The sequence below is a fragment of the Melospiza melodia genome, chromosome 3, assembly GCF_035770615.1.
Source record: "Melospiza melodia melodia isolate bMelMel2 chromosome 3, bMelMel2.pri, whole genome shotgun sequence".
NCBI lineage: Eukaryota > Metazoa > Chordata > Aves > Passeriformes > Passerellidae > Melospiza > Melospiza melodia.
In genome coordinates this window covers 442882-462159 of record NC_086196.1, presented here as the reverse complement: position 1 = coordinate 462159, position 19278 = coordinate 442882, and the positions used below count along the sequence as shown (strand labels likewise).

General features: G+C 39.9%; 1 protein-coding gene across 2 annotated transcripts in view; it reads left to right on the top strand.

Moving 5' to 3' along the window:
* The first annotated feature begins 2815 nt into the window (after nt 1-2815).
* Nucleotides 2816-19278, top strand: part of UBE3D (ubiquitin protein ligase E3D) — a 77371-nt gene continuing 60908 nt past the window's right edge. For both annotated transcript variants that reach the window (XM_063150566.1, XM_063150567.1), the window contains exons 1-7: nt 2816-2880; nt 3207-3409; nt 5386-5476; nt 9716-9947; nt 14062-14131; nt 16543-16612; nt 17463-17571. In XM_063150566.1, the coding sequence (XP_063006636.1) occupies nt 2819-2880; nt 3207-3409; nt 5386-5476; nt 9716-9947; nt 14062-14131; nt 16543-16612; nt 17463-17571 (837 nt within the window). In that variant the 5' untranslated portion in view covers nt 2816-2818. The remainder of the gene's footprint in view (nt 2881-3206; nt 3410-5385; nt 5477-9715; nt 9948-14061; nt 14132-16542; nt 16613-17462; nt 17572-19278) is intronic.

Below are 19278 nucleotides of genomic sequence, written 5' to 3'. Positions count from 1 at the left end.
TAAGTGGACACTGAAGGAATTGGGTAGGGATGTCCCCACAGGGGAAGTACCTGGAAACAACCACACTACGGAACTCTTCCTTATTAGTACCTTATTTTACTGATGTTGGAGTCAAAATACTGGGCTGGGTGCAGCACTGATGTTAGATGCACTTGCTCTGTAGGAAATTTACCTTCCTTTCTCTGTAATTTTTTTCACAGCAGAAATGGTGAGAAACCTATAATAGACAATTTTGAATTAGTGAGGCTCACACCCTGTGAACATTTAGGATTATTCATAACTTCGTAATTTCGGGTAAGCCTTTGTAACATCAAAGGCCCTTTTACTAATACTAGGAGTCAAGTTTCCTATAATTACATGGAGTTTATGTTTGATGTATGACCTACTTGTCCACAACAATTTAGTTCACAATATAAATTTGTTTGTGAAGTAATTGGAAATGAAACCCACAATTTGGACTAATTATTTTTCTTCCTTAAAAAAAAGGAAACAAACAACAACAGAACCCCACACCACCACACTCAGAACAGCATGTAGACAGTACAGTCCCATGTTAGAATACTTCAGTAAATTCATGCTTTGTAAAAAACAACAAAATAACTCAGTTGAAACTGTCTATTGCCTGCTGTATTTTTTCCCCACAAAATCTAACCCTACTCCATTTTCTTCTTTGGGACTCTCCTACTTGGTTTTGATAACTCCAAGGACTAAGGATTATTTCACTATAATCCTCTATTTGATCATACATTTCTATAAAAGTAACCTGTGCAAATTTGCCTCTTTGTTTGAAGCTTTGCAGATTATGTTTTCAAATAACTCTCTGCAACCACAGAGGGTCTTGTGACTTCTTAAAAAATAACCACTTCTAATATTGCAGAAAGACTCATTTTTTCAAGTGGAAGTTTCTTTCTGTGGTGTTCTTGAATACTGAGCATCAACTTCTTACGTACTGTGAGGGTGGCATCCTGGATGAAGTGTGCAGTGGTGACAGTGTTCATAGGGTAAGGGAAAGTCACACAGCTGTGTCAGGGTGCACTTACAGTCCAGATAAAAGATCTCATGAGAGCAGTAGAAAACCTCACCCTTGAGCAGCAGCTGCCTGAGTTTGCTACGAGTTCAATGTGACAGCATTCAAGAGCTGGTGCACATGGATCAGGAGGAATTCAGAAAGACTTGTAAAGCTGCAAGAAAGGGTGGAAAGGGTTTTTTTTTCACCAGGCAGGGGGTGAGTAGTGGTGACACAATCCCTAGTACTGGGGAGCCTGCCAGCAGTCTCAGCAGTCTCAGCAGAGGCCTCTGCACAAACTGAACTTTGTGGTCATGATGGGGTGACCCCAGCCAGCTGCCAGCTCAGGGTTAGAACCAGAAGAGAAAAAGCATGAAAAGCTGTGGGTTAAGACAGTGATGTTTTAGAGGATGAGGGAAAGAGGAACAAAAAATCCCCCCAAACATACAGACAATCATTCACCACCTCTGACAACAAGACTGCTGATGTTCAGTCAGTATCTGAGCAATGGTCACTTTGGAAATACTATGCCCTGAGTTTTTATGGGCATAGTCTTTAGTTTTTATACATCACTGTGCCACGAGTGATGTAATGTGCCATGGAACATCACTTTGGTCGATTCAAGTCAGCTGTACAACCTCTTCCCCTGCCCCGGGCTCTTCCCCACCTCCAGCTTATTTGCTGGGTGGTGTGGAGTGAGACCCTGAGGAGGCCTTAACAGTGTGCAGACACCATTCAGCAGCAGCTAAAACAGTTTACGATCAACCCTGTTTGGCTCCGAACGCGGAGCACACACCCGCAGGCACAGCCCACAGCTCCTGTGGGGAGGTCTCCGCTAGAACAGACCCAGGCTCCTCCCGGCCGTGGTGTGGCACGAAAGCAGGAGGCGACAGCCCGGTGTTGACACAGAAGAGATTGGGCATAAGAAAGGCCCGTGAAACCGGCCGGTTGTGCAGACCTGGACCTTGGGGCTCGGGACCCGAAGGGACCCATGCCTGGGCTCCCAGGCCCGACTGTACGGCCGGCAGCGGCCAAGACGGGGGCGCAGCGGACCCCGGGACACCCTCCCGCCATTGCCACCGTCGGGACCGAGCGGCTGGATCCTGCGCTTGGATCGCACCCACGCCATGCAGTGCTACGGGCTTGGGGAGCAGTGACCTGGGAGCTGTTCGGCGGAGGATCGGGGGGGATGGCTGACGCCGTAGGAACGAGCGGTGCCCAGGTGGCAAAGAGTGCCAGTGGCACCTTGGCCTGTATCAGGAACAGTGTGGACAGCACGACCAGGGCAGTGGTGCTCCCTCTGTGCAATGGTGAGGCCGCACGTCCAGTGCTGTGATCAGTTTCTGGACCCCTCAGTTTAAAAAGAATATTGATGTGCTGGAGCGTGTCCAGAGAAGGGGAACAGGGCTCTAGAAAACTTGTCTTAGCCTCAGTCTTAGGAACGGCTGAGGAGTTGGGGTTGTTTAGTCTCGAGGAGGGTCGGGGGGACCTCACTGCTCTCTACAGCTGCCTGAAAGGTTTTGGGGGTCGGTCTCTTCTGCCTTGCCTACTGTTGACAGGACTAGCGGGAATGCCCCTAAAGTGATAGAGAAGACGTTCAGATTAGACATTAGAAAAATCTTTCCCACCGCGAGGGCTGTCAAGGGCTGGAATGGATTTGCCAGGGCGGTGGTGGAGTCACCATGCCTGGAAGCGTTCAGGAGGCCCCCGAATGCAGCGCTGGGCGATCCCACGCAGGCGGCGCTGTGACGGGCGGGCGGCGGTAGCGCGCCTGCGCCGGCGGGAGCGCGGCCGCTTCCTGCGCGGGCCGGCATGGCGGCAGCGTTCCTCATGGAGATCAGGCGGGCGACACAGAGCGCGCTGCTGGTTGTCCGGTAGTGCGGGGCGCTGCCGCCCGCCGCCGCTCGGGCCGTGCGGGGCAGCCGGGGGGCGCGGCGGGTCTGGCTTTCGGCGTCCTTAGCCTTCAGCGCGGGGACCGGCTTGCCTGCGGGCGCCTCCCCCTGCTTGTTCGGCTCGGCACTACTGTGCAAATAAATTTTTCCTGAGAACGGTGCATTGTTTCTCTCGGCCGCTCCTCGTTCACCACGTGGATCTCGGGGCGCGACTCGGGCTGCGGGGGAGCTGCGGGCCGGCCTGTGTAAAGCAGCAGCGCACCTCGACAGCTCCTTCCCGAGGCATACCCGTTGCTTTTCCTCCGCAGCGCGGCGGCGGAGATCCCCAGCGCGCCGGTGGAGGTGTCGGTGTGCGCGGATTCCCTGGAAGTGAGGAGCGGCGGGAGCTGCGATGCGGCGGCGCTGCCGGCAGGGGTCAGCCTGGCGCCGTCCTCGTGCCGCGGGCTCCGGCGCCTGCGCGGGGACGGGCTGCACCTGCGCGTGCGCCTGCGCGGCCCGCCGCCCGCCGCCGGTGAGGGCGGGCAGGGGCCGTGGCGGGCCGGGCAGGGCCGGGCCGGGGCAGGCGATGCGAAACGGAGGGAGGGCGACCCGGGACATGGGAGGTTTAACTGAGAGAGGCTGGGAAGTGTGGATTCTGTAGGGCAGACACCTTCTGGAATTGTCAGCTTTAGAAATTGAAAGTGCAGAAATGACGCAATGAAAGGGAACCGCGGTGTGTTTGGGATCTGCTCTCAGTTCTCCCCTCCTGTGCTTCCCCATAGTACTTCAAAGTGATTTTCTTTCTCTCCTATTCCGCATTTGGTAGCGGAAAATCGTAGAATCATAAAATGCTAAGGGGTTGGAACGGCATTTAAAAATCATCTAGTCGTAAGTCCCCGCTGCCATTGTCAGGGATATATCCCACTATATCAGACTGCTCAAGGACTTCCCCAAGCAGGCTTTGAACACTGCCACGGTTGGGGCATCCTCAGCCTCCCTGGGCAGCATGTGCCAGTGTCTCACCACTCTCACTGTAAAGAATTTCTTCCTAATATCTAACCGAAATTCTCTTTCTTTAAATTTGTACCCTCCCCATCCTGTCGGTAGTGGAGTAATCTGATCCATCCGGGCAACCACTACGCTTGTCCATCCTTAACCCCTTAATCATAAAGGGTTTGTGTTGGGACTCATTATTCTCACAGCTGAGGTCAGAGGTTAATGTCACAGGTAACATCTGCAAAGTTACCTTTACTTCCATGATGCTAATTCAGGTCTAGGATGTGTTTGCAATAAATAGAACGCATGAGAGTACAGCTGTTGCTTTCTTTCATCCTGGCATCCAAGCTCAATATGTTTAGATTTATTTCATACGATGTGACACAGAAAGATATATTAAATAACACAAAATTGCCATTCTGAGCTTTTAAAGTAGAAAAGGATGATAAAATACGTAATATACAGTAGTGCAGCACCAGAAACACATTGGAATACTCTGTTGGTATGCTGAGATGGCATCTGTACATTAATCTGTAATTATGCCTGTGCTTTGACAACTCAGTTGGACTAAAATTACTTAATGTGTCCTATTAGCAAGACATGTTTCAAAAGACCAATGATGCACTTTTAAAAATCAACCTTGGAAAGTCATGCTAGTGCAAAATTAGTATGTGAATGAGGTAATCAACATGTATATTGGATAATCTTAGTTACCCTTTGATGTTTTATATTATTATGCAAAATAGTTGAAATTCTGGAACATTTTAAAGTACTTTTCTCTTTGGTTGTATCCTAAATTTCAAATACTGAATGTCAGTGCTGAGAGTGAACTTTGATTCTTAATTTTGAGAAAGTAGCTGATGCAAAGCATATTCATACCTACAGCTAGACTTAAAGTTTTACTTTTCTTCCACTTAATGTTGCCAGATAATTTAGGGAGACTTTTATAACTTTTTTTTTTTACTTTGGAGAAGTTGTTTGAGCTGCCTTTTGTGAGACTCTTTTTGCTTTCCTGGCCTGCAGAGGCCGTTGCTCACTATCTTTTCCTGGAGTGGCTCCACAGTGGTTGGTTTCTTACCTGCCTGCAAATGTAAAAACTAGTGTCTGACCCTGCTCCCCATCCTGACTATTTGTGTAACATATCCCCTCATATTGCAGATACACTGATTGTCAGAAATATCATTACAAAAGAGTGGCATTGAATTTTGATTTTTATAATCTCTGCAATTATATCAATATTTCAGTTTCCCTTCTAAAGAAGATTTGCACCTTGAAAATAATTATTCACATATACAGTTCCTACTTAGTAATACGGGGCATGAGGTGGAGATGACAAGTTTTTCCTAAATCTAAATACTTGCTTTTAAAAAAATTAGGGTTGTGTTTAAAATGTCAGCCTTTGTCTGTTAGATTTATCCTTTTTGGTTTGAGGTATTTGGCAAGATTTTTTTGTACGAGTTACTGAAAATTTTACATTATTTTGAAGATTAATATATTTCCTTCCATCTATAGATGCGGTTTTTTCTTTGAGGGAAAGCCTGAAACCCAACAAGAATTACATCTTTTACTGTCAGTCCTGTGGTGACATCATTGTGAGCGACCGGTGAGTACTGCAGTGTCTTGTATTTATAGCAATAAATGCCACTGTGATTGGTATTCATGTTATTTTGTGTACTTTGAGACAGCTAAAAGTTATTTATTTTGAAACTGGTAGACAAGAACACATTTGAAGCACTGCAGATGACAAAAAGCAAAATTACCTGAAGCAGTTTTTAGCTGTTTATTCATTTGCTCCTTGATTTTTTTCTTTCTCTGTATTTCAGGTATCCTTTTCAGTTCTTTTCAGTCTTTTATGCATTTCCTTCAGTCATCATGCTGTAATTATAAAGTGGTTGCTCAGAATGGGGATATTGACCACAGCTTCCTATTATCTTTTAAGCAAAGCCTGCCTCCACATAGTTCAGGGATGCTAAATTTGGGAAACAGGAGCTGTGTCTTAGCTCTGTGACTCGTCCTTATCTCTGTTCCTTAAAAAGTCTGCAGAGTGAATGAGAATTTTAATAAAACGGTGCTGCATTGTCTAGCTCTTCTGATGAACAATTTTGAGGGCTTCAGCTGAATATATGAGAATTGTTAGAGGTGTATTTACAGCCTTCTATGATCTGTGTGGCTCCTAATACTCAAAACAGTAATACAACTATGTCCCATTCTCTAAATTTGTTACTTTCTTGTCATAGGTATAGATTTATGGCTAGCTGAATGTAACTGAATGATGATTTCTTAACTTTCTCTTCTGAAATGTCTCATCAGAAAGTCTAGTAATAACTCTTATTTTGATACATTTGTAAAGTAGTGAAACTTCTAATTTGTATTCAGTAACATTTTCTTTCAAAACATGTTGCCCGTTTATATTTGCATCTCTGAGTGGGAATTTTCCTGAATTTCAGCACATCAAATTCATATCCATGTAGTTTAAATCTTTTGGTTCTGCATCCTGTAATGTGACACGAGCAGAATTTTTGAGAAAGGAAAAAGAATGCATGTTCACACCTTCTTACTTGGCATTTCTCCTTAGAGGAAGCCTCTGAATCCCTTGAATGTTGCTACTAAAAACCCTAAGACACGAGTAGAAAAGTGGAGCTGCCAGTGTATCCAACACATTCTGTTCCAGCATTTCCAAAAGGAAGAGAGTAGCATAGTCAGAACTTCTAGCTGCAGAATTCACGTGTTCCTCTCTGCAGGAAGAATTAAGTGTGACAGTGACTGCAAAGGTGGAAGGATTGAAGGGAAATTGCAGAACTGTGTGAAAGAGAGCATATTAAAGTCTGAATTACTAGGCAGGGGTCTGTAATAAGAAACACCTGACATCTAGAAAATCATACCTTTAAGAAGAAATAAATGGGGTAGTGTAGATAAGGCTGTGGAGAAGACATAAGATTGTTCCAATATCTAGAAAGTTGCTGCAAAGAGGGTGGCGGTAATCTTCAGTTGAAGCACGAGGAATCTAGGTTAAAATGAAAGGAAAAAACACAAACCAACAAACCACCCCAAACCTATTCTAAAGCTTTTTTTTTTTTTTTGCTGTTAGAGACTGCATAGGAAGTCTTCCTTTTAAAGGTTAAATTAAGAAATGTACTAGGAATGGGTTAAATGTAAGTAATCCTTTCTTGGTGCACAAAAATTTACTCTGTGTATTTTCTGAAATCCTCTGCCTCAGTCTGTTTCCTTCCATAAATCTGATAGCTCTTCAGAGGGTTATGCTCTTTCATTCTTTTCCATTGCCCTCACATTACACACATTAGAGAAAATTATTAGATTTTTTTTCTTCCATCATGCAAGAGCTGCAAAGATTTAGGGATACTTTCGTTTTTCTTTCTCTCCTTCTAGTTGGGCTAAGTGTACCTCATATATAAAATAAGTCTTTTAGATTTTATTTCTGTCATGAAGAAATTCTTAAAGGCTTGTGGTGTGTGGATGCCAGGTGCCCACCAAAGCTGCTCTATCCCTTCCCTCATCAGCTGGACAGGAGAGACTGAATGTAACAAATAATAATTGGTACTGCACAAATATTCCATGGAAAAACTCATGGCAGGGGGAATCTAATTTCACTTTTCCCACATAAATAGTGTTAAGCCTGACAGTTAACTGACAAGTTGGGCTGTCCCAAGATTTTTTAGCAGGTAAATAATGGAAACTGCAGTTGAAGAAATGCAGTTGTTTTTCTCTGATAAAACTGAACAGTTATTATATGTTTAAAAGTCTGAAGTCCATTTTACTTCCAGTTTTCACTATTTTCAGTAGACAGAATGGTATTACTGGGTATTAGTTAATAATGGCATTTGGGTTTACTTTTCTTCATCCAGTCTTACAGGGGTCTCTATGGTCAAATATTTACCTTAGACTGGAAGATCATCTAAGAGTTATATCCTTATGGCAGGGCTCTTATAGACTGGTTCTCAACTTCAAACTTTTTAAAAATAAGTTAATTAACTACTTTTCTGGTTGGAATCTGGGAACTGTCTACAGCAGGAGATTCAGCCTGGCTAGATTACACTTTCAGGAGAAAGCTACTCCTAAAGGTACCAATCTAAGAATTGTTTGTTACTCTCTGACTGTGAATGCAGCCTGGGTGGGTATTTTCAAGTACAAACTCAGCTGTTATTAGGAGCAAGTTTGGAGAGATAAGTCACCCTGTTTTCTAGGATTTATCATCTTTGTTAGTAGCCTCAAGTTGTTTCGTTTGTTTTTTTTTAGGAAGGCTCTGTTTTTATGAGTTTTACATTTTTCCAGTTCTGGTAACCCAGGATATGGCTTCCCACCCATGAGTGGCAAAAGCCTAAAATACAGTGGAAATGGTTTATTTTCTGTGTAGCTCAGAGTTAGGAGGAGTTTGTTTAGGAAATTCCTACTGGTTGGAAAAACTGCTTTTGTTGGAAAAGAAGTGAAAATCTTTATGCTGTAGACTGTGAGAGTAAAGAAACATTGATTTAATGAAAGAGGAGAGCATGAGTCTGCAGCTTAAGGTAATGTCTTTTTTTTCCCCTGTAAGAACATCACTGAGCTTTTTGTTACTTTTGTATAAAAAGCAATACAAAGACTTTTTTTTGCAGTGTGAGTCCAGGCACCGGAACTAATTGTAAAGGCTGATGAAGAATCAATCAGACCAACATCAGAACTAAACTGTCACTTTGGCAGGACTGAGTAGTCTCTCAAACAATATATAAGACCACAGAAAATGAAGACAAACATGGGCAGTGCTGAGAGGTGATCTTACTTAGTTTTGGTAAAGCTGCATCAGAGGATCAGTTATTCCAACTTTCATCTGCAGGTGGAGCAGGCAGAGTTTAAAATTTATTGTGTATCTAGATAAAAAGGATTTTTAAAAATAAAACATTTTTCTTTCACCCACAGAACAATTTAAAAGGGCCAAGAAGCTACAGTGGGAAGAAATGACATCTTCAGAAAATGTTAGTCTGGGAACTGCAGGAAAGGGAGGATGTCTAACTTTTGGCTTAGCAGCTGTGTTTTTATTTGCAAATTAGCACCATAAGCAAAGTTGTATTTGCAAGTTTTAAGTAAGGAGTAGAATCAAGAAACTCTGGTGAAGATTTCGAGCGACAGCTTAAGAAATAGGGTAACCATTCAAGGAGAGCAGAAAATGCAAATCCAATACAACTGATAATGAAATCAAAGTATTTTTCCAGAGACAGTATCCTTGGTCCTTACAGCTACCCAGTAGAAAGGGATTTGCCTTTTTTGTATATGACTTCTGAAAGTCAGATCTGACTATCTGAACCTAAATTAAGATTGAATTATCCTTTGTTTGTTGTTTAGTTTGTTTGGGTTTTTTTATTGAAGATGCACTGTGGTATTTTTTTCAGGTTTTAGCTTTTTCAAGTCTGGTATATGAGACAATATGCTGAATCTTGCTGTGGCATGAGTCTTTTTCTATTGGTTTTACAGCAACATTTGATGCAAGGGAACTGTACAAGAAGTAATAATAAATGTAGTTGCAAATGCTCATTGTCATATTTTTCATGACTGGGTAGAACTGCTTTATTTTTGCATGTGATTCATTTCAAGAGAGGACTGTGTCAAATTCTGCCTTTAAATCATTGAAGATTCACCCTTGGGAAATGCTTCATCACAGATTTGGCAGGAAAATCAGCCTTTGCTTTCTCAGAATTCACCCAAAGAAAGTGCCTTTGTCTGGAAGAAGAGCCAAGCACTTCCTTTTGAGAAAATGCCATACTTCCCCCACTGTTTGTTGGAAGCCTAAACTCTCTTTAAGTGTCTTAGAAGTGAAATATAATATAACTATTTGTCTTCTCTTCCCTCTAAGGAAATTTCTCAGAGTTCTTCCTCTACCAAGTGAAAACTGGAGTGATTTAGTTGAAGATTGGTGTTGTCACCCTGACCCCTTTGCCAAAAGAACTTTGCACCCTCAGCATGGTGACTGTTTTGTTGGAGACACTTTTCTTCTGTTGAATTCAAGAAATGAATCACATGTGCCTGAATCTCCCGTGTGCTGCTCAGATGTTGCACACTGTGTTTCACAGAGTGACTCCGACTTGGTAAAGTGTTTTCTTCAAATAGTTCTTAGGTGAAGTTATTTGGACTTTTTCACTGTAAAGTACTTTTTAAAACTAGTTTATTTAATTTGTATGTATTACAGAACTGTTCTGAAGGTCATAGGGAGTTCTTGACGTTCAACTCTACAGAAGCCAGAAAATATTCCAGGCTATGTTTTACATTTTCTAAAGCTCACACCACACTCTTGATACTGACCTCATTATGCAAGTAGAACTTAGTACTAGAAACAGAAGCTACTTAATTATGTAGTTCTAAACCCAAATATTTTCCCCCAAAATTATCATCAGAATTCAGTAAATTAATAACTGTGATGGGTTAGGTGTTTGTTAAAGGGTAGTGGAGCAAAGAATGAGGTGGAAATTGAATTGGAATTGTTTTGTTTTTTTCTTACACTGTGAGTTGAGGCATAATCCTGACTATGATTAAAGAGAAGTGGTATTTTTTTTCTCTCTTTTTTTTTATCTTTAGAAAGAGTTGGAAATATCAGAATGTGTGCTTTGCATTTAGATGTGGCTGACTTAGGTTCTTAAAGGACAATAAGGAAATTGAGTTTGTTTGCTCTGTCTAGTGAAAGGAACCTGCCATCCTATATTATAGCTCTTCATGTTGATGTTTCTGAGGTGTTCCAGGGTAAGATAGATTCATCAACCAAGTCTGTAGGAAGAAGGCTGTCATTTGGCTTAGACACATCAAAATTTGATGTTGCCCATCACCATTTGTTGGTGTTTATGTTTCAGTGGTGGGATTAAACCCATGAAGAAAGACAGTTCAGTGCTTTACTTTTGGACATCTAGCACCTGTATGAAAGTTCAAGCAATGATCTTTTTTCTTCTGCCAGAAGAATGTCCAGAAACTCAGGTTCACCAAAACCTACATTTCCATAAAGCCTTTTCTGTTAATCTACTGCTTTTCTGCATTTGTCCTGACAAAGGTTGGGCCTACACATGCTGTATTTTCTCACAATTTGAAGTATTAAACTGTCTACACTGCTGGCTTGGCAATTTATGTCTGTAAAAATTGATGGCTTATTCTGTAGAGATTTCCAGCATAAAACATTTAATCTCTTAAGAACCAGACTCCCTGATTTCTACCTGCTGCTTATAGTGATATGTATTATCCCCAGAAAGAGTCACCAGGATTCTTGCAGTTCAGTAGCTGCTGTTGGGGTGCTCCAAGCAACCCCTCTACATGGGGAGCAGTTCTGTCCTGTGGTTCTATCTGCAAGGCTTGCAGCTTGCTCCCTTTGGTTTCTTGTTCCATTGTTCTTTGAAGAACAGAATATGCAGAGAGGAAAATAAGGACTGATATGCTGGAAAGGTATCAGCATGGCAGATGCAGATTAATTTGGCTCAACTCTGTGACAATGGAGTTATTTCTTCTAAGTTTCCTTAAGAAGGAGGTGGAGCAGATGATACCAAATTTCCAAGAGGACACGCTTTCTGCCAGTGCTTGCCAAAATGAATTCTCACATTTCAGTAGTCTTAAAAGTAATCTTAGAACACCAGGAATAAATATGGGAAGAGGCAGTGCTCATGGAGTTCATATTGCACACTTCTTGATCAAAGAGAATGTTTGTGAGTAAAGGATTGATTTAGAAGCAGAAACATAATAAAAGGATGTGGAACAAAGATTTTATTGAAATGTTGGTTGAACCAGGATAACAGCAGAACTTTTGAGTGAGGGAGGAGGCTGTTTTATGTCAGGGGCATACAGTAGCAGTTTAGTGTGATGAATTTTCGTGTTTGCTTCCTTATACTTGCATCGAAGTTGAGAATTTGTTCCTTGTTTGTATCCAATCCCTTTTTCTACATCTTTCACACTTGCAATGAATTCTCATTTCTGTGTTTGCTTATTTCCAGCATCACTCAGTTGCCAAGCAAATGAGCACAACTGTTAGATCCAGCAGAAGCTAGACTAATAAGGAAAAAAACCCTCATACTGGAGAAGAAAATTCTTCCATAATATGAGTAATAGAAAGTTACAGGCAAGACAGATTGCTATTGGCATAAATGTTCTCATTTTAGAGAATATTGTTGCAGTCTGCCCCAGTATGAAAGTTCGTTTTTAATTGCATTGCAGTTCTTTGGAAAGTGTTTGCCTATGACCAAAATAGTAGCAGGAATGTACCAGAGATGCTTAAACAATCTTTTCCAGACTCCAGTGGGACCAAGACAGCATCCATCCATTGCAAACATATTTTTCACATCTATTAGTCTTCCAGTGTAACATAGTTCTTAAATGTCACATGGTTTTGCAGCATCTTAATAGTATCTCTCGGGGAAAATATCTTTCCTGACACCATATCAGGGATCCTTAGGAATAGGAACAGAAGCTATTAGGCTTGTGATCCACCTGCATCTGCAGATTGCCAGCAGCTGCAAGTTGTCAAACAGATAAATTGTTTTAATTAGTTGAGCTAAAACTATCCCTTTTTCCATTGAAGCATGATACACGGAGTTAGTGGCTTTTAGGCACAGTTCTCAGTCAGCACCTGTAACTACAGTCACAAAAAAAATACTCAAATTGTAGCTTTCAAGGAAGTAGTGTGTATTCTGTGCTTGTACTGTGCAGTATTTGTACCAGTCTGAAACACTGGCTTACACAAAACCATGTCTGTTTGTCCTTGCTTTTCACACTGAGCAAATGATTTCACTGCATATGTTTGAGAGGACTAGCAAGGTAGGAATTGGGAAAGGGAATAACTGCATATATATGAGTCAGATTCTTTTCCTGATCTCCATAACAAGGAGACTGCACTTCCAACATAGTCAGCTCTCAGGTTGTTAGTTTGATTCTCTGTTTTTGACCATCATTAAGGTTATATATATGTGTACTGCTTTCAGATCAGAGCTCTAGTTACTACACCCAGGTTAATAAGCCCACACTGGGTTTATAAGCCCACACTGGAACCAGTTCTGAAGTTTAGACTTTGGATTAAAGTAAGAATTGTGCTTGCTTGTTTGATGTATTGAATTTCAATATTAACACTGTAATTAGTAGGAGTCTAATAGGGTAGATTTCATCTGGAGCTGAGATCTTCTCCACAGGGCCTTAATAGATGCATAAAGCTAAGGCAAATATTCAGTGATGTTCTGGAGAGTGTAGAGACTCCTAGATATTTTTATCCACATTTTTTGTTTTTAATAGACCCTTGATGACATTGCTTGCTCTGAATTTGTGAAGACCTTTTGAACTTGTTTATACTTTTAATATGAAAAATGCTTTCCTATAGTTAGTACTAAACTGTATTATGCATCGTGTGACAAATGCCTTCCTGTTTTTTTGATACAAACAGGGTTGGAATTTCATAGCATGAGCTATGAGGGAATATGTTTCGGGTTTTTTTCTGTTCAGCTTTTCCTAAACATTTTTGATTTTAGGTATCTCAATGGTACCCCTCAGTTTTCTGTCTTCCATATGTTTTCCTGCTACATGTATTTTCATGTTACATATGGAAACCGTTTTGCACTTCTGACAGTTATTCTTTGTCAATACCTTTTCTGTATTAGTTTGAATAGAGGGAGAAGGGTTGTTCAAGAACAGAATCCACTGCACCTTTCTGGCATATCATGCTGTCTTGTGTATTTCTCCTGTTTCCTAGTAACTCAAAATAATCTGCAGACATTTTCTGCTCTCTGCTGAACATTGAGTTGGTATTCAACTCCTATAAAACTGTCCACAGTGAACTGTTAGTAGAACTTGTTACTGAATAATGGTAGTCACATTGCAGCATACTATTTTATGTATATATTAGGGAGTACTTAATTTCTGGTGCATTATTTTGCCCTTAGCACAATCAAATTTAGCTTATCATTTTATCATCAAGTCACTCAATATTACAAGATTCTCCTGTTAGCCATTACAGATTGTGCTGTGTGGATATATTGCTAGATTTTAAAATTAGTATGAAACATGCAAGCAAGTCCAAGTGTAGAAAGCTGAAGTTGTTAAGGCAAATATGTGTGCATGTAAACATAAAGAGGACAGAAACAAGTAAAGAGTTTCCTGTCTGCTCTGTAAATTATGCTAAACTGCGCATTCCGTTTTCAGAATATCTGAGTGATGTTTAAATGATTATTATTTTTTGTCCTACAGAAGTCAAAAGAAAATACCAGAGTAATTTGTAAGCGCTGCAAGACAATGCTGGGAGAAACAGTTTCATCAGGTATGAGATGTCCAAACAGAACTAGACTTGACTGCATCAACCATTGAGCACTGGAGGTTAGAAACACTGAAGGAAAATAGTTTGTCAGTAAGGTGCTATGTTAATTCCTGTGTGTTTGTCTCATTCCTTTCTGGAACAGATGAAGTTGTTGCTTCCAGTGTTAGACCTTGAAAATTACTTTCAGCAGGAATTTTGGTTATCCTTGTTTCTGTGGCATATTTGGCTAATTCCAAATCTTTGGAAGGCTCAATGAATGATTCCAGTTTACTAGGAATCCCAGTGAAAGTGGAGATTTGAGAAATTACAGGTTGCTTGTTTTCCTGTCAGTTCTACAGAATGAGTGAAAGGTAATTCAGAACTTGACCAACACAGCTAGAAGCTGAAGATTGCTAAAAGTCAGCCTGGTTTTGTCGGGAGGAAGTCTATTCAAAGAAGCAGGTTATGCCTCACCCTCATCCGATGATGAGCTGATGAGATTATCGGTTTAAAAGATGTAATTATATTGGATCAGCAGGGTTTACTTAAAGTGTTGTAAAGAAGAGTGTCTGGTTGTTTTTAAAATTCAGCTATTCTTGGCAGAGAAGCAATGATAAGACTGTTATTAGCAGGATTCATTCTTTCATCCTCGCTCTCTTCCACTGCATCAGTCAGTGTGAGCCTGCCTCAGTTCAGAGATCTGGTGAATATAAAAATGTCTCAGAAAATCCAAAGTCTGTTTAAGAAATGCCATAAGGTGAGACAGGACCGAAGATCTTCTATGTCTTCTGTTACAGAATGTTCTGATTGTCCTGTACAGGGATCTGAACAATACAGGCTTTAATGAAACCAAATTTAAGGTACAATGTTTGAAAGCCCTCAAAGCAAGATGTGACTTTGGGAAAGGAGTGCTGGGAAAAGAGCATGAATAACAAGGTCATGAGTAATAGATCAGTGGGAGTGGGGAAAGGCAAACACTATCAATGTGCAGGGATTTGGTATGCACTCTGCACATGGCTGAAGTTAGATAGGATTTCCATTGTTTTGGCCATGTTTCTTCAGTAGTACAGGAGATTTTGGTAGAGTTCAGAGCACAAAAGAGATGGATGATGTAAGTCTAGGCAGAACCATCTCTGTGAAAGGAGACTAGAGAGCAAACTTAGACTGGCATGCTTTGGTGCTTCCTCATGAGCAGGTATCAGTGTTTTGAAGATAAAGCAGGATTAGAGTGCTGTAGCTGTGGAGACCAGGTTCAGCCTTGAGATTCCCCCATGGGCTATTCCTTCCCCCAACTCTCCACATTTTTTCTTGGGAAATCACAGCTTCTATCCCTCTGCAAGCAAACATCTGAATTCCCAATCCCCTTGTAGCAGTAGCACAAATTCCTTACTCAGGGTAATGGCTGAGGAGCTAGAGAGACTGAACTGTCTTTTCCTGTCTCCAAGAACTCACACAGCATGGAGCAGACTTAATTGAATTTTGAGGTAAAATACAACTTCCTAACACTGAAGATAATTTAGAAAGTGTAGTATTTACCTGGAGAAGGGGTTACCAAGCCTTTGGAGGGTTTAAAACAGATTAAAGTGTCCTTCTGAAATATTTGCTTTCATCAAGTTTTAATGATATGTGTGGACAGAGATCAGATAAAACCCTTCCATCTTTAAAACTTGTGGACCAAATTAATCTTCCAGTTGTTCACATCTTGAGACTTAGTAGAATGAATTTATGACTCAACCTGTTTTGCTGGCCCTCTGGTTAGGCTGTATTTGCAGCACAGACCCAGATCTTCGATGTGATCATCTTTGACCTGCTTTCATGGATGGAGGTTAAATTATCTCCTCAAACACTTCCATTTAGTGTGAAAAGCTGTCTTAGTGGAGCTTTTGGTGGACAGTTACATTGAAATTCAGAATGTATGCAGTGTTAACATTGAGTGAATATGATTTTCGGAAAGAAGTTCCATTCTGCTCTTTGAGCAAAGAAGGAAATTATTCCCCTGTGTGAGCTGTTATTAAAACTGTCTCTAGTGATTCACTGCAGCATTACTAAGCAGCAGAGGGTACTAAAATACTTATGTAAGCTATGCTGATCTCAGTGCTTTAGGAAAGTTCTTTCAATTCATCTTTTGGGTTTGGCTTGAGCTCTTGCTTGCTTGGTTTCAAGATGATTGTTCCCAGCATTAAACAAAGATCAATATGAATGAGAAATAGCTGATCTTGTAATTAGCTTGGAGCAGTTTTCTTCAGGCAATGTAGGTTTTTTTGTTATGGTTGCTTACATACTCCTACAAACCCAAGCAAAATATAATTGTCTGCTGCACCTCTTAATTGACTACTAAACAAATACTTGACTAGTGTAGTGATATGGTGACGTACAGTCTAATCTTACTAAGTTGGTTATTCTGTTATAGTTGAAAAATACTTTTTTCATTTTAGGTACTATTAAATATTATGTCACTGAGGTGGTTATTCAATCAGCTGAGGGAGGTTTCAGTCCAACACCAAGGTAACAAAATAATCACATAATTTGCTCAAGTATATGTTTTAGAAGGGATTCCAGAAATGCTCTGATGTTGTCGTTTCTTGAATAATTGCATATAATAACAGAGTGCAATTTTATATAATCATCACAGAATTAAGTATTGTAAAGGCAAAGTAGACTGGACTCACTCATGTGCAGTTTTGTTTGCTCATCTTTGAGTGTGATGCAGGAGATTGTGTGTAATTTGTCACAGTGTCTCACTATTGAGGTGATATGCCAAAATAAAATACTTTTTTATTTTGAACTCTTTAAGTTTGCACAATGTCTGGTGACTTATTATGGAAACAGAAGTCTATTTCATGTAAAGGTAAATTAAGTAAAGTTTGAAATGTTTAATTTGAAGCAAGACTTTTGAATTTTCAAGTAATTCAGTTTGAATTTAAGACTAAGATGAAACAGAACTTGATCTAGCTACCTGGTATCATGTACAATGGTTTAATCACAGTTCTTTCTTTTTGGGAATTGTATTTGAAACATATGCATAATTCTGAATTTTGTGTTCATATGTGTAAAATGTAATGGGGAAAATCTTCAAATCTTCTATTCAACCTTTGACAGTTGGTGTCAGCCAAAATAAAGGGTGTAAAGCAATTTAGAATCCTGATCTATTAAAAAAAATTCCTGTTGTAGGAAATAAAAAGTTCTCTGGTTTTGAGTGAGAGGAAGATAAAAAAGCCCCATCTTTCAGTAAAATGTGATTGTAAGATGTAGTGGGATTGAAGTATGAGTTACTGCTCATTTACCTGGAGTGCATAAGTATGAATGACTGTGGTTGCTATGAAAGCATATAATAATGTGGTTAATTCTTAAACAGGTCTCAGTTTGTACAGAGCATTGTTGCTCAGTGTCTTTTGGAATTATCCTCTGCAAAAAGCACATTTAGATTCACCATAAAAGGAGATAATGGAAAAACCTATATTCTGGTAAGTTTTTAAATCTTCATCTTGGTAAAGAAGATTAACCTATGTATCCCAGTTCCTAAAATGTATTATTTATGGTGTTCATTATTGTATGTTTAAAAAATTACTAAATTCCAGTTCTTGAAGTGGTTCTGAGGTACATCTGTTCAAGTAAGAATATCCACAAGTTTTTTCTCTAATTAGATGTGCACATATAAATTTTATTGATACAGTAATGAAAGTACTACAGATGCACCATAAGTAACACAGAAATAATACTATTTTGTATCCAGAAAATATGGAAAGCTTAAGTTTTAATTTTTTAATCTATATTTCACCTTCTTGCTCCAGCACTACTTCTCTTTAATCACCAGAAGAGAATCAAATTGTATAGCATCTTTCACAAGCTTTGTCTCAAGTCAGCAGGGACCATTAGTGTAGTCAGTACATTGCATTGCAAAGTGAAGTGAAGACAAAAATAAAATTGCTTATTATGCTTAATGTTCTAATGCTGTTAAACTTGGTTAAGCTTGATATTTAGATAGTGACAGCTAGATTCCTCAAACTTTTAAGATGGATAAGAGTTAACTTAATACTGTATACTTGTTATAACCAGAGATGTTTCCTTTTATGTCCAAACTAAATATGGGTATAGAATTGGTATTTTTGCAGTTTATAGAAATAATTCATAGACACAAAGAAATACATGATTAGAGATTCCTGCCCTGGATAAACTTATAAATGCACTTTCTTGAGGCGATGTAATTATATAAACTGTTGTATATATGCATTGTCCAAGTTCTATGATCTTGGATCATCCAGATGCTGAGGCAAGTGTATATCTGTTGCCTTTAAATAAATTTTAATGCCAAGACAACATTTGTACAACCACTGAGAAATATCTGTCCTGTGATGATAAAATGAAGGTTTCATAAGCATACCTATAATTATATATATTCTAATTGAGGAGTCATCAAAAATCATTGGGATTTTTCCCTTGTAGCTTATCTGTTCCCAAGTTGTGTAAAATTCTGGTGCTTAAGTCTAGTCGTTTATATACAGCAGACTGATTATTTTTTAACAGAAAAATCACTTTATTTAGTAGATTGCCATTACTTTTAGCTCTGAGCTGCATTTTTGCCAATGTATTGACTAGAGGAGTAGGCTGAATTAGATAGGGACTGGCTTCTGATTGGCATATTTTCCTTTATATTGGTGAGTTTTTAGTTTTTTGCAGGTGTTTTTAGTATTTAACATCAGAAAGTCCTTACTCCTGTCCAGGGTGAGGTTCTCACTCCTGTATACACACCAACAGCTGTTCTGGAGTCATGGGTTAAGTCTTAGGACTCAGAGGCCTTGTGGACACAAGTATAATGTAAGCTCTGTTTATATTAATGATTGTCAATAGCTCAACAGTGAAACCTGGGTGCTTGAGGCTGTGAGCACACAGCCAAGTTACACAAGTAGTCTCAGCACTGATGCATCATGAACCAGCTGTCCCACTTGTTTATTTTGAGTATGAGCCAAAGATTCTAGTTCACAGTGTTTGTGCTTACCTACATGAATACACACAGCTGAAACTGTGTGTGTGATAATTATGGTTAAGGTTTCTCACAAGTATTTTTAATTTTTTTAAACCACAAATAGTATGTATACTTATTTTCCTCATTTCCTCTGGATGTATCACTTAACACTACCAATTATGTTATTCACACATACCATAATATGGGT